The following is a 15,713-nucleotide window of genomic DNA, read 5'->3' on the forward strand; positions in this document are numbered from 1 at the left end:
TTTCTGTGTCAACCAAAATTTCTTTCCTGGCCTTTAGAGTTTTTTGTCATGATCAGTTCAATCACTCAGTCATGTCCGACTCTTTGTGACTCCATGGACTGCAGCACGCCAGGCCTCCCTGTCCATCACCAACTCCCAGAGTTTACTCAAACTCATGTCCATTGAGTCGGTGATGCCATCCAACCATCTCATCCTCTGATGTCGTCCCCTTCTCCTCCCACCTTCAATCTTTCCCAGCATCAGGGTCTTTTCAAATGAGTCAGTTCTTTGCATCAGGTGGCCAAAGTATTGGAGTTTCAGCTTCAGCATCAGTCCTTCCAATGAACATTCAGGACTGATTTCCTTTAGGATGGACTGGTTGGATCTCTTGCAGTCCAAGGGACTCTCTCAAGAGTCTTCTCCCACATCACAGTTCAAAATCACAGTTCAAAAGCATCAATTCAAAAGCATCAGTTTGTCAAGATTGTCTCTATAATAATGAGCTTTAAATATATTGTTTTCCTATTATCCTGTTTTCCATTTATTTCTACTTTTCCCCTCATAGAATTGTCTCAGTTTAAGTGAGTCTTTGTCTTTCAATTAATATATGGGCTTAGTGTACCTACAAATGGCCTTGTAGTTTAATTTGGGGGGCACCATAATTTCTGGAGTTTGTCTAAATTGCATCAATTCATTTGGTGATTAAAAGCCTATTTTTTTTTCAAATTCACCTTTGAAAGTTTTTAATTATATTTTGATCTCAGAGTAGCATCCAGCTCTAAAAACTTTTTCAGAACAGAGATCAAGGATTGGAAATCCTTAAGTTCAGTAGATCTTTCCTTTGCTAAACAAGATTTTCCTCTCTTTCTCTTCAAAAAGTTCTCATCGATGAGTCAATATTCTATTGAATATTGACTTTTCACTCATATTCAATTTCCATTCTCAGGAAAATGGGAGGAACTTTAAAAGGAAATAAAAGCCAGATAGGAAAGCAAAGATTCATGGTTGAATGCTAGAAAGTTTATCTCAAATGACTGTTTTATGTTTATAGTGATCATTTAAGAAATATAGATACCTAGAAACTTGGATAAAAATTCAAAAAGAGAAGGAAACCAGATCAGGAAAAGACTAATGTAAGATGAGCCGTGGTCTGACATAGAAAACAGTTAAATCTGTGTCTCATGCATGTGTTAAAAGAAATGCTTAATTGTCATGATACATGGGCCCAGTTGCTCCGGGCATGTGACATCTTGCTGGATGAGGGGTCAAATGCCTGTACCCTGAACTAGCAGGCAGATTCTTCATCACTGACCATCAGTGAAGCCCAACGAGGCAAATTTTATTTGGGCAAAATGAGGTCTGCAGCTGGGCGACTGCATTTCAGATAGCTCTGAGAAAATGCTCTGAGGAGATGAGGGGTAGAGCTAGGATATACAGGGGTTTTGCAACAAAGGGCAGGCAGTGGGAAACATCAAGAGGTTACTGTTAATTAAAGAAATCAGATATGTCAAATTAAGGAATTTGGTACTTTTCTAAGCAGGGGAAGATGTAAGCGTCTAGGATCACAGAAATCATTCCTTTAATATGCACCTCCCGTCAGATCAGCAGCAGCATTAGATTCTCACAGGAGTGCAAACTACTGTGAACTATGCATGTGAGGAATCAAGATCAAGTGCTCTTTATGAGAATCTAACATCTGAGAATCTGAGGCGGAGCCGAGGCAGTGATGCCAGGTCTGGAGAGTGGTGGAAAACACAGATTTTCATTAGCAATGAGGTTTGACTGCACAGAGATTATAATAAATCAATTATTTGCAGACTTATATCAAAACCCTCTCAGTGAGCGCAAGTGACAATTAAGCTGCATCTGGTGGTAGGTTTCACAGTGGCAAGTGAGTTGCCATACTTCAATTGCACAGCTGCATCTCGTGGCAGGCTTTAAGTCAGAATCCAGACTAATTGTTCAAAGTATACATTTCGAATATGTGGTTTTTACTTTTAAGACTTTTTGAAACATTTGTCTTGCTGCGATTTGTTTTTTTAAAGATTTCTGATCTATAGAGCAAGCTAAAAGCACAGAATGATAAGTATCAAGGGAATGACCTCCTGTCTGGAACAGTCTCTCTCCTCAAGGCAGCAGGCCTCAGTTGAGCAGGAAGCACTGGCCAACACCCATTGTCTTTTTGATAGCATTCTTGACTTCCTGGTTCCTCAGACAGTAGATGAATGGATTTAGCATGGGCGTGAGGACTGCATACACAGCTGAGATGAGTTTGTTGGAGTTAAACGAAGCAATAGCTCTGGGCCGAACATACATGAAAATCATGGCTGTGTAATAAATTATGACTACTGTGAGGTGGGATGCACAGGTGGAGAAGGCCTTCTTCCTTCCCTGGGTGGACGGTATACGCAGAATGGTGGAGACAATGTAGACATAGGAGAGGATGGTAGTGGTGAGAGGGAAGACAAGAATGACAATAGCCAAAGCAAAGTCCACTAGCTCAGCTGTGGACATGTCTTTGCAGGCCAGTTTGAGGATTGGTGAGATGTCACAGAAAAAGTGGTTCATGACATTGGAGCCACAGAAAGTGACATGTGAAATAAAATAGACCTTGATCACAGTGATCATGAAACCAGTCATATAAGAGAAAGCCACCAGCTGCACACAATAACCTGTGGTCATGATGACCGGGTATCTGAGAGGGTGGCAGATGGCCACATAGCGGTCATAGGCCATGGCTGCCAGAAGTACACACTCCGTGCAGGCAAGCGAGATAAAGAAGTACAGCTGGGTCATGCAGCCTGTGAAGGAGATGCGCCGTCTCTGCAGGAGGAATCCATCCAGCATCTTGGGGACTGTGACAGAGACATACCAGACCTCCAGGAAGGACAGGCTACTCAGGAAATAGTACATGGGCTTATGGAGGGAGCCAGTGACCCAGACAGTGAGCATGATGACAAGATTCTCTACTACCACCAACAAGTAGACCACAAGGAAGAGGAAGAAGAGCAGGACCTGCAGCCAGGGGGCGGTGGGGAAGCCCACCAGGATGAACTCACTCACCAGAGTGATGTTTCTCCCCAGCATGACTAAGAGCTCTGAGAGGCAGGAAGTCATCACAAATAATGAATGTGACTATGACATTGGAGAGGAGACCAGTATGTTAGCAAATCAGTCTTTCCTGGGAATGAGACTCATAAAATAACCTCTTGTCAGTATGAAGTAATCTTCCAATGGGAAGCATATATTTCCATCAAAAAAATGTCACGTGTTTGTTATGAAAAACTCCTGGAATCAAAGTGCACTCCCATCCCTTACTCTCACTCACCTCATGAAATATTTGAATGTCACTCTCCATGTCATTCCTTACTCCTTTGTCCATCAACATGGACCAGTGGTCTCTCACTTGCTAGTTTCAAATCTCAATTTAATTAGAAAGCCACAACACAAGACATTTTTACTGCCTGAAAGAAAATGTTTAGGATAACATCAGAAAAAGCTCCAGGGTTTAATATTGGGGTGATCTATTGCCTGTAGTCCTTTGACCCACCACCATTTATTCACAGTAGAGTCTGTGGAAATTTAAAGAAATGATAAGTCTTGGACAATCCATTAATGACTCTCCATTGCTCTTAGATAAAAGTTCTTCATATTTTGACCCCTACGTATTTCTCCAGCCTCTCTCTTGGCATCCTCTAAATTGTTTCCATGCTTGAGATATACTCAAATAGTTCTACTCCTCAAGCACACTGTAATCACTCTTGCATTTTACATGCACTCATCCCTCTTGCTTTTATGCCTTTCCCCCATTTTTATCTGTTGATTCAAGATTCCATCTAGGAGATAACTGCACCAAAGCTGGGTGAAATACTTCAACAGCATTTTCTTCCAATGCACAACCTTCTCATGCATTGAGATTCCTCTCCTTTACATTGTATCTTTCAAAACTCAGGAAGATATTGGTCAAAGGGTTTAACATTCTGGTTATATGATGAATAAGCTCTGGGGTTCTAATGTACAGCCTAGTGCCTACTGTTATTAATGCTGCATTATATACTTGCAAGTTGCTAAAAGAATAGATCTTATATGTTCTCATCACACACAAAGAAATCAAAATTATGTTACATAATAGAGGTGTTAACTAACCTTATTGTGGTAAGTTTTTCATAACATATATGTGTATGAAGTCATCATATTAGACTGCTTAATCTTATACAATGTTATATGTTGATTATATCTCAAAAGAACTGGGAAAAAAAGACTATCCATCAAGACTATGAACCCAATGCCTATAATAGTGACTGGAAAACATAAATACTATCAAATATGTATTAACAAGTGAATTAATCCCTTTAAGCTGGTGGCAGCAGGCACACACCTATCAGGCTACACATCTTTGGACATACGTCCATCTTGCATACCCAGGGTGTGTGCTCTGCTTAGTCACTCAGTTGTGTCCAACTCTTTGCGACCCCATGGACTGTAGCCTGCCAGGCTCCTCTGTCCATGGGGATTCTCCAGGCAAGAATACTGGAGTGGGTTGCCATGCCCTCTTCCAAGGGATCTTCCCAACCCAGGGATCAAACCCAGGTCTCCCACCTTGCAGGCAGATTCTTTACCATCTGAGCCACCGGGGAAGCCCTCATACCCAGGGTACTTTCATGATAAATATATCCACCCTATCTGAGAACACCGGATATGATCCTTTGTCTCAGGTCACCTGGTTGTCAGCCACTGGGGCAAGCTCTACCTAGAGGGGTAAGGAAAAGGGAGGCCAGAGCATACATGAATACAATACAAGGATAGGCCACCTTGCAAGGCTGGAAGGAAGAGTCGTTTGTGAAGTAGCCAAATTACTTTAATCTGTGGCTAAGGAAAGAGGTTACCACAGGTTTATCTCTTGAAAAGTATGTAAATGAATATATATCTCCACTAAATATCACATTCATCCATAAAGACTGAGTTTAGGTCCCACCTTCAGAATATTGTTCACTCTTTTGGCCAAACAATTTGTCCACCCTACTGTCCATTTAACACACAGAGGGTGGGAGATCAATCAAGGATCATCTTGATAACCTTTTGGCTAGGGATCTTCTGGCCATGGCTCATGGCAAGGGACAGAAAGATGAGAGGCCAAAATACATATTATTTTTGCCACTGCCTCCTTCCCATAGCAGTACATGTCAGCAGACCTCTGCATTGCTTGCTGGATAGAAAGGGATTATGTCTCACCCCAGGACCTCCAATCAACACCTTTCACCTGTGATATAGTTCATTTGTAAGCAGTTCTCAGCCTGTCTCTCAATGCCTTTGACCTAATGTTTTTCTTTGGGAAAAACAACTGGATCTGATAGCAGAAAGGAGTGACATTTCCCACATTCTTCAGTATGTAGAGACTTTCCTTCGGGACTTGTGTTAGTGTAACACTGCATTTTCACTATATGCCACATAATTTCCCACACTTACCTTTGCAGATGAGTTATCAGCACTGACTTTAGAGTCAGAAAAAGGCTACCAGCTATGTCATCCTAAACAGAATATTTAAGAGTCAGGTACTTCAACACCCACTGTTGTATAAGAACATAAGGCTAATAATGCCTACCTTGCTGGTTTGTTGTGAGGATAAATGTGATAATGCATGGATAAGGCACTAGACTCATACATGCTACTCACATGTGTTTGTTTAAACATGCAGCCTTTTTCATTTTCAGTTTCATTCTTACTCGCTTTTTTTTTATGTTATATTCTGGGGGAATGAGGTAAGCCAATTTCCTGGGGAACAGGATTATAGCATCTTTGAAAAGCTCTGAGTTGCAGATCACTCATGCCTCCTTTCTTATCTTCTTATCCTATGTTGCTTTCATGTATTTAATCATATTGCCGTTACTTCATATTTTCCTTCCGTGTATTTGCCACAAATGCACCTCTCAGCAGACTTTATTTTGTATCGTAGAGAAATGCAGAATTCTATTTTCCTTTTTTTCAGAACTAATAGCCCTGAGCTCTAGAATCTCTGTGGTGCCTGAGGAAAAAAAAATCATTTAATTAAAGTATAGAATTTGTTTTCAGTCTTTTGTATGCTCATTCTCAAGAGAAAACACAGACAGCAACAGACTTTTTCCTAGAACAGGAAACATATCTTTTTTGCCCTGGTCCAACATCCAAACAATCTCTCAGCTGCCCACATGTGTACTGGATCTTCATTTCCCCACTCACTCCCCATAATACCCTTTCCCCCATCCAAAAATGATGCCTGCAGTCATTTCCCTAGGCCTCTCCTCATCTTCCCTGGAACTTTCTTCAGGGATCAACAAATCTCACCTGGTACCTGGTACCTTCAACTTCTCACCAGGATCCACCTTGCCTATCTTCAAGAGTGAAAAATCCTGCAGACGTTAGCACTAATCTTGAGGAAGCAGGCTGGCTTGCATATTTCTGTGCTTCCTGGGGATCCGTGTCTGGTCTCCGCTTAGACTGCCTGGTCAGTATTGCAGCACTGAGACCGGAAGACTAGAGCTGAGGCAGGATATATTTCACACTCACCATCCCTTCTTCCCACAGGACTCACTCACATAGTCTCTCTTGGCTCCAGGGAGACTGTGTGCTGCCAAGGTCACGTCCAGGGAGCCTGGATGGGGAGGCTGACTCTCCATCCACCTATCCATGCCTCTTCATACTTGAATATATTTAATTGTACCTGTAGAGAGAGTGCGGTCCTTTTTTCTTCCTACTATATGCAAAGTAGTGCAGCACCAAATTACTCAAAAATCAGGATAAGAGCTCTGAGTCAGTTAATAAGGTAATTAATACATTCGTTTGTTCATTCATTACAAAAATCACATCCTGCTTTTATTGTGCTCTTTTTAGGTACAAGCCAATATGCTATGTACATTTTTTGGAGTAAAATTATGTAGATCATGGCTTCTGCCCTCTAGGAACTTCTAATATTCTAATTGAAGTTAGAAGTAGGTACTGTAATGAGTGTAGTATGTGATGTGTGACAAGAGAGGTGCAAACAGTGTTCTAGGTACACCAACGAGAGAGAAATGGTTTCTAACAGGAATCTAGAAAAGGTTCCATCAAAGAGGTGTCATTCCAGACTCATTGCAGGAAGGTAGCATGAAAATAATGCAATGAGAAATAATTTTGGTCCATCAGTCAGAAGATCTAGTTTTAATGTAGATTCCATCATTTTTAAGATATTTGACCTTAAAAAATTATCTTTATTCCTCAGGATTTTATCCCACAAAGCATGGTAATAATAATTCCCTTGTCACTATCATATTAATATTAGCTTCAGAAGTAATATGAATATGAGTATGTATATGAAAACAGCTCTAAAACTGCTTTGTGATAAGTATACAAATGTAAATATTACCTGTGTTGGAATATGAACCACAGTCACGATTTGATCAGAAGAGATGATGTGAGAAGGCTTTCAGTGTAGAGAGACACACACAAGAGCATGCAGCGGAACGATGGCAGAAGGTAGACAGGTGACCATAGAGTCTTCTGCCTTGGATTGCAGGAAGCGCTCAGTCATCTGATGAGCATTTGAGAAGGATGTGCTGTGTGCTAAGAACAGTGCAAAATGACAACCCCTTTTGTCTGTCAGGGCTTCCCTTGTGGCTCAGCTGGTGAAGAGTCCACCAGCAATGAGGCAGACCTGAGTTCGACCCCTGGGTTGGGAAGATCCCTGGAGAAGAGAAAGGCTACCCACTTCCAGTATTCTGGCCTGGAGAATTCCATGCACTGTATAGTCCAGGGGTAGCGAAGAGCTGGACATGACTGAGTGACTTTCACTTTCACTTTTGTCTGTCAAGTTATCCACAGAAGAGTGAGCCCACAGAATCTCTGCTCTTAATTGTGCCTCAGTAGTGGAGAAGATCCCCTGGAGAAGGAAATAGCAACCCACTCCAGTATTCTTGCCTGGGAAACCCTATGGATGGAGAAGCCTGGAAGACTACAGTCCATGGGGTCACAAAGAGTCGAACACAACGGAGCAACTTCACTTTAACGGAAAATTGAGAATCAAGTGCTAGAAGTTTTGCAAGAACAAAGGCCCAGGAGATACATTTGTATGTCTGTGAATAGGTGGATGAAGGTAGTGAAACGGTGACCTGAAAAAATGAGAAGTTCTAGAGAAATAAACTCCTAAAGATCGTAAAGGATAACATCTAGGCAGCATCTGTCTATTGTAACTTATTGTCATTTAAGGTAATACTAGTGATTTGTTCTAAGTAGGATATATAACTTGTTCCAAATTACTCTTTTCCATCCTGCCTGAGAAGAATTCACATGAATCTGTGATAGAGCAACCCCTCCAAGGTATATTGGCAGGTGTATGTGTGATCTCAGAATACACAGATAACATAGATACGATGTGACAACCAGCAGTGGTGGGTTCATTTACATTGTTTACACTTCTGTGGCTAGGCCTTAAGGGGAAATCAGTTCCCCTTAGGTACAAACCAAGTATAGTATGTCTTCCTGTGCCCAGTCTTCAGTCATATCAGACTCTGCAACCCCCTGGGCCACAGGCTGCCAGACTCTTCTGTCCATGGGATTTTCCAGACAAGAATACTGGAGTCAGTTGCCATTTCCTACTCCAAAGTATTTTCCTGCCTATCTCCAAATAACAAGTCAAAAATGATGAATGTTTGTAGTTTAACTTTGTTTTTGCCCAGTAACACAGTCAGGCAAGAGTTTGTTTCCGAGTGACTCACTGAGCAGTGTCAGCATTTTATTTCAAATAAAAATTAATTTTATTATTTATCGTTTATACTATCTGCTCATACCATACTACCTTCTATATCAGGAAGTCCAATAGAAACATATCTGTTTTGTTCTTTAAAAAAAACTAAGGCTGGGCCTAGCCCTTCCCATACCCCATCCATTCGTATTCTTTGTCTAAAGGCATGTGGTGAGTTGACACTATTCTAGAAATCTAGATCACTGGTGTTCAAGAAATGAGACTATGGAACATGAAAATCAGGAAGGTATCATCCCCCTAAGGAAAGACTGTAAGAGAAATTGAAAACATCTGTGCTATAAGCCCTCTCTCTTCCCTGCTTGCCTGCCACAAATGGTGACAACTAAAAGAGCCAGTATCATTAGTTAGAGCTGCTAAATATATAAAGCAAAAATAGTGTCATTTATACTTTATTTTAACTCTCCCTTATCAATCAGCTAAATTAAAACTATCAATTGCATGAATTTAATGAGAATTAAAAATCCAGAAAATTGTGAAAAAGTTAATATGGAGTCACTAAAATCAACTGAATCCTATTCAATTATTTAGTATAAAAAGACTGATAATGTGTTCCTTTTTAAGTAAACTTTTTATTTTGGAATAATGTTGGATTTGCAGAAAAGTTTTAAAGAGACTTCTCATATTTTACTAGTTTGTTTCTCCTAATATTATCATCTGACCTTACAGTGTACACTTTTGAAACTAAGAAAGCAAGACTTGTACATTTTTTTGGTTACTAAACTCCAGGTTTTATTCATACTTTACCAGTTTTTCCATATTCCTTTTACATTCCAGGATCCTATCTGAGATATCACATTCCTTTTAGGTGTCCTGTCTCTTAGTCCCCAGGATTTGATAGTTTTTTGTCTTTACTTGAATCTTACAACTGTAAGGGGTTCTTAATGTAGCAGGATAGGGTATTTAGTACTATAGAAGGAGTTTATTAAAAATTGATGGGAACCAGTCAACATTTTTGAGGACAAAAGCTGTCTACATTGATCCTCACTTGCTGTGTAGATATTTGTTGCCTCTGGCCACTCTCAATACCTCTCATATCTGAAAGATCCTGTCTGGATCCAGTACTCCTATTTCCTATAATGATGAAGGAGACTGGAGACTTCCCCCGGACAATACCCTGGCCAAAGGAAATTACAAAAGAGCCACATCATTTATCAATATTTTGAAAAATTTGTAATTATAAAGATGATCTGAAAGAAATAGGATCAAATGTAATAAGAATTTTTTAAAAGTCCTCTCTCTAGGTTTATGGACAAATAATTATGTCAATGGATGATGAAGAATACTTATCTGATAACTAATATTTCATTTGAAAATCTTAGGTTTGGAATATCAAATTCAGTATCAGTCATGAGGATAATATGACTGTGAACATACAGTCCAAGTCAGGAGAAGTGTTAATCCCACCAGAGTTAACATTGACTCAAACATCTCAGTTTTGTAAGTGAAAGATAATAAGTGCAGGAGATTGTGCTAACCTTGTTTCCTACACCTGAAGTATTTGGTTCCAAATTTTGAAATCAGAATTAGAGGTATTTTTTAAAACTAAAAAGAATTTTAAAAACACACATACTTTATTGTAAAAAGCTTGGAAGAGAAAGAAAAGCACAATAAAGGAAATCAACATCACGGGTGTTTACTTCCTGCTAATTGAAGTTCACTGATAAGGAGGCTCATAAAATAGCTACATTATTGATGCCCAGAAGAGGACATTCCCCTCCCAGACCACTACCCAATTTCAGATACTTATTCAATGGCAGAGGTAGAAGATAGATTTTTGGTGAACTGCATATCCAGTCATTTATTAATTGTCATAGCAAGACACTTATAAGTTTATATAGCTGTTTTGGCACACATAGATGTGAATATTATTTAAAATTTTTAATAAGTAGAGACTAGCTAATAATGCCTAATAATTATGTTGCTAGTAGCCTTTCATATGCTTTTAAAAATCAAAATATAGTTGATTTACAATATTATATTCATTTCAGGTACACAATACAGTGATTCAATATATAGATTATAACTTTTCATATGCTTTATTAAGATGTAGACAAATATAGGAAAGTAAATTGCAACAACACAAGGCCCCTACACTTGCAGAGAGAAGTAGCCTATTGTTCTGAGTCTTGGGTGATTGTAAGGAGTTACATTTCTAAAAATCACACTGACATACCCTTTAACCATCTTTCTGTCTAGATGAATAAAGTTTCATATTTTATTGGCCAAGAAATGTTTATTTAAATAAATATGCTTGTAATAATACCTTTGCCCAGAATGCAGTTTATAAGAACAAGGGGTTCATTGCATAGTACTGCTAATATTTCAGTCAACTCCTTCTGCTGCTGCTGATGCCGCTAAGTTGCTTCAGTCGTGTCCAACTCTGTGCGACCCATAGACGGCAGCCCACCAGGCTTCCCCATCCCTGGGATTCTCCAGGCAAGAACACTGGAGTAGGTTGCCATTTCCTTCTCCAATGTGTGAAAGTGAAAAGTGAAAGTGAAGTCGCTCAGTCGTGTCTGACTCATAGCAACCCCATGGACTGCAGCCTACCAGGCTCCTGGTCCATGGGATTTTCTAGGCAAGAGTACTGGAGTGGGGTGCCATTGCCATCTCTGATTCCTCTAGTCATATTTAAATAAATGAACAAATAAGACTGATGCTATTTTGTACAGTGTAGTATTTTGATATTATTCATAACCTAATATTTGCATTTATTATATGAAGAATATTTTTCTGTCATTACCTCTATTTATATTATAGTATGTTAGTGTCTGCATGATATTTCACTTAATGTATAGACTAAAAATTAATCAGTCTTCTGTGGAAGTTTAGTATATTTCCATATTTTTCTTATAGTAAATACAAATGTCTGTATTTACTATTAGGAAATTTGATATTTCTTAATCGAATATTTGTGTTTCAAATGTTTGCAATATTTTTAGCATTTATGATACATATTGCCAACTTTTCTTCCAGCAAGGCTGTGCCACTTTGTACCTATTTGTATCCTAGCAAGATGTACAAGGTTTAGTTTCTGAAACCTGCGAAAACTACCTATAAGATGTTACACACATGCTTCACCTACATGGCTCCAAATTATATTCCTTTGCTATATTTCTTTATAGCTATCATGTGCTAAACACTATTCTGAGCCCTGCTAATAAAATGATGAACAAACAAATGTGATCTCTGGTTCCTTGGAGCTTATAGTCTAATTAGGGAGACTGAGTATTAAATAAACAACTGCACCCAGTCACTAGTTCAGTGTGGGCACTGACCTTGATAAACCAGGAAATGAAGCTCTGAACCTTTATAGTCCAAGGGGTGATATATTGCCAATACAAAAATTCACAGTTTTCTGTCTCCCTGCCTTGTAATTCACACTATAATGATCAGTTATGGTTCCTCTCCTTCATGGGCTATGATCGGTATCCTCCAGCTAGAAGAGGTCTCATTCAGAAGCCTCCTGATGCTTTTCCATAATGAAACCTATGCTTCCTTGAACGGCTTTTCTCCTTCTGCTTCCTTTTTTTGTATCTTCTGTCTCAGAACTAAAATTTAGTAACAAATCCAGGAAGAGCCACTGAGAAAGATGCTAGTTCTGAGAAAGATGCTATTGGAGTTCAGTCATGTTTTATACTCATAGTCATCCCTTCCCACCCCACCAGGATACATGCTGCATGGACCTGTTCTATGTAAATTACAGTAGAACAGACAACATGAGATCAAGTTCTAGCCTGTATGTTAAGACCTTGTCTTGAAGAAATCCAACTTCTAGCTTCTAATCCATCTCTCTTCCTTGTTGTGAATTAGTTCCTTGGTGGTGCCTTGGAAACTCTAGTCCCTAATTTAGGCTCTAAGAGCTCTTCTGCCTTCTTAGAAGATATAGATCCTAAGTTTAAGAGCTCTGGTGGTGGTAGTTTAGTCACTAAGTCTTGTCTCACTCTTGTGGGCCCACCAGTCTTCTCTGTCCATGGGATTCTCCAGGCAAGAATACTGGAAGGGGTTGCCATTTCCTCCTCCAGGGGATCTTCCCAACCCAGGGATCAAACCACTATCTCCTGCTTTGCAGGCGGTCTCCTGCATTGTAGGTGGAATTTTTACCACTGAACCACCAGGGAAACTTATCTAAGATTTAATACCTCCCTTCTATTTGTTGTGCTAGTTTTCCCAGGCTTAGCTAGCATCATGACCCTGGTGCAGGTGTAGAGTATGGCGTAAGGCTCTCTTTACTTCTTGGTTGCGCAGGCAGTAAATGATGGGGTTGAGCAGTGGTACAATGACAGCATAAAGTACAGACACCAGCTTGTTGGTGTCAAAAGCTGAGAGTGCCTTTGGGCGGGCATAGATGAAGATACTGGCTGCATAGAAGATGACCACCACGGTGAGGTGAGAAGCACAGGTGGAAAAGGCTTTATGGCGCCCAGCAGCTGAGGGAATGCGCATTACAGCACTGGTGATGGCCATGTAGGAGGCTCCAGTGACAGAGAGTGGCCCCAGTAGGATAAAAATGGCCAGGACAAAGTCTGTAAGCTCTGCTGTGGACATGTCAGTGCATGAAAGGTTGAGCAACGGAGAGACATCACAGAAAAAGTGGTTGATGATGTTGGGGCCACAGTAAGAGAGGCGAGAAATGAGGAAAACTTTGACCATGGAAATGCCAAAACCTCCAGCCCAGGAGCCAGCCGCAAGCTGCACACACAGCTGGCCGCTGACAATGACAGGGTAGTGGAGAGGATGGCAGATGGCCACATAGCGATCATAAGCCATAACTGCGAGGAGGACACACTCGGTGCAGCCCAGGCCCAGGAAGAAGTAGAGCTGTGTCATGCAGCCCTCAAAGGAGATTAGCTGCCCACGGCCCCGCCTGGACCCAACAAAGCCAGCGAGCATCTTGGGAATAGTGACTGTCACGTACCAAATCTCCAGGAAGGACATATTAGCCAGAAAGAAATACATGGGTTTGTGGAGGCTGGGGTGGTTCCTGATTGCCACAACAATGAGTATGTTCTCAGTCAGCACCAATACATAGGCTAACAGAGAAAGGGCAAATAATAGTGCCCGCAGTGGTCCCGGAGCTGGGAAGCCCAGCAACACAAACTCACTCACTCTCCCACTCTGGTTCTTCCTCTCCATGGTGTCATTCATGCCCATTTTCAGGGGAGAATAGAGTGTGTTCAGGAGGCAGCAGCAGAAACTCAGTCTTTCTCTCGCTGGGTTTATAGTGGCAGAGTGCGATGGGAGTAGTGCATGTAATTCATCACTGAACTGAAGCCATTGGTTTCTTCTGTAATCTGGAAATAAGCTAAGACGAAAGTAGATAGAAATAAACTACCTTGTATTGGAATAGGATGGGAGTTTATTCTGGCTCTTGGAAAAGCATGGATTGATAAGCACCAGTTGGTCCCTGAAAAACATAGATCAAAACCAAAAATATTAAGAGTCTTAGCTGCTCTGAAGTGAGAGTTAGTCTATGAGCTACATCATGACTGTTTTGAAGAAATAATTCATATCTTAAAGGCATTATGATAAGTAAAATAAACCAGAGAGAGAAAAACAAATATTGTGTGTGTCTGTTTTATATGGAATCTGAAAACATCAAAACTGCTAATAAGTTTATACCCAAGTTTCTCTTTTCTTTATGCTTTGTGAGCAGTACTTGAGCATTTCTTAGTATTTGAGCCACTTGTCAGGCTCCTCTGTCCATGGAGTTTTCCAGGCAAGAATACTGGGATGGGTGCTTTAATACAATTACAAAGTGTCATATCCCTGGCTTACACTTCCCATCACTCCCATTCTTACCATCCACACCCACCACTTATTTATTTCAAAAGTATTGGTGGATCAAACACATTCCAGACTATAGGCTGAGTTGTGGTAGAGAAAAGGTAAATAAGACGTGGACCTAGTCTTCAAGGAGCTCGTAATCTGGTGGTAGAGACATGTCTTCATCTTCTCATTCCTGAAAGTTTAATCTGCCACACCTATTCTTATACTCTACACTATCTTCATAAATGGGAACTTCTAAATTGTAATTGTCATCAGAACCTTAACTTTGATCCTTTATTCTCAATATGCACCTCATGTGTGATTAACTGTGCATTTGACCCTTTGGCCTTAGATACTCCTGTGTATCGATTAATCTCTTCTGCCTTCACCTTTGATGCTCTGCACATTTGAAAATAAGCAAATAAATTTAAAAGATTAGGCTCCTCGTTGACCTTACTGCCTATAGTCTCTCCCCTAGAGCTTAAATCTGAGCGTCTCTTTCCCCTGCTTAAAACCTTACCACATTGTCTACACAATCAAGTTCAAGCTATTTCACAAGGTGTCGCCAAACAAGGTGTTATCTCTTGTCACAGCCTGCACTGTTTTTTATACCCTGCAGCTCTTGGCATACAGCACCTAATGTATCACCTAATTCCTACTTAACTTTCAAATCTTGACTCATTTGGCATCTCCTCATAGAAACATTAGTTGTCCTTTCTTTTCTTTTTCACTGATTTTTTTAAGGTTCCTCTCATTACTATTTCTCTAATATTAGAGCATGGGAAAGCCCATATATCACTTTTACTAGTTGTGTCAGTGCTGCTACTGCTTAGGTAGATATAAAATAAAAGAGGAACCACATGCCAAAGTGGCCACATATATCCTTAATGGTATAGCAAAGAATGGATATAATTCCCTTGATGTCACATAGGCCCCTCAAGCATAACATGTCTAGAAAATTTTTCCTAAGTCTATTCTTCCTCTATTACAATGAATGATATTAGTTTCTCTGCAGATGTACCATACCAGAGATCTGGAAGTTTCCTATATCTTCTATACCTATTCTACCCACCTGAACCCCACAACTAATTCAAGTTTTATCTAAACTTCCTCTTTGGTTATCTCCTAAATTTGTCCCATTTCTACTGTCTTCTCTTTAGTCCCTTATACCAATCAGGTCCTTGTTATTTCT

At 40.2% G+C, this 15,713-nt stretch overlaps 2 protein-coding genes across 2 annotated transcripts; both read right to left on the bottom strand.

Annotated features, from left to right (window-relative positions):
- Positions 1 to 2,121: 2,121 nt before the first annotated feature.
- LOC110127339 (olfactory receptor 6B9-like) lies at positions 2,122 to 3,066 on the bottom strand. Its single transcript, XM_070464174.1, has one exon. It carries the CDS (start codon positions 3,064 to 3,066, stop codon positions 2,122 to 2,124), a length of 945 nt encoding a protein of 314 aa, XP_070320275.1.
- A 9,862-nt stretch (positions 3,067 to 12,928) lies between these two features.
- On the bottom strand, positions 12,929 to 13,906 carry OR6A2 (olfactory receptor family 6 subfamily A member 2). The gene has a single exon (XM_070464175.1). It carries the CDS (start codon positions 13,904 to 13,906, stop codon positions 12,929 to 12,931), a length of 978 nt encoding a protein of 325 aa, XP_070320276.1.
- Between the last annotated feature and the right edge of the window lie 1,807 nt (positions 13,907 to 15,713).

The sequence above is a fragment of the Odocoileus virginianus genome, unplaced genomic scaffold (assembly GCF_023699985.2).
Source record: "Odocoileus virginianus isolate 20LAN1187 ecotype Illinois unplaced genomic scaffold, Ovbor_1.2 Unplaced_Contig_20, whole genome shotgun sequence".
In the NCBI taxonomy this organism is placed as follows: domain Eukaryota; kingdom Metazoa; phylum Chordata; class Mammalia; order Artiodactyla; family Cervidae; genus Odocoileus; species Odocoileus virginianus.

Bases quoted from the DNA above. Each gene is read 5' to 3' on its own strand.
- LOC110127339 (XM_070464174.1), bottom strand. From the start codon at position 3,066: ATGCTGGGGAGAAACATCACTCTGGTGAGTGAGTTCATCCTGGTGGGC.
- OR6A2 (XM_070464175.1), bottom strand. From the start codon at position 13,906: ATGGGCATGAATGACACCATGGAGAGGAAGAACCAGAGTGGGAGAGTG.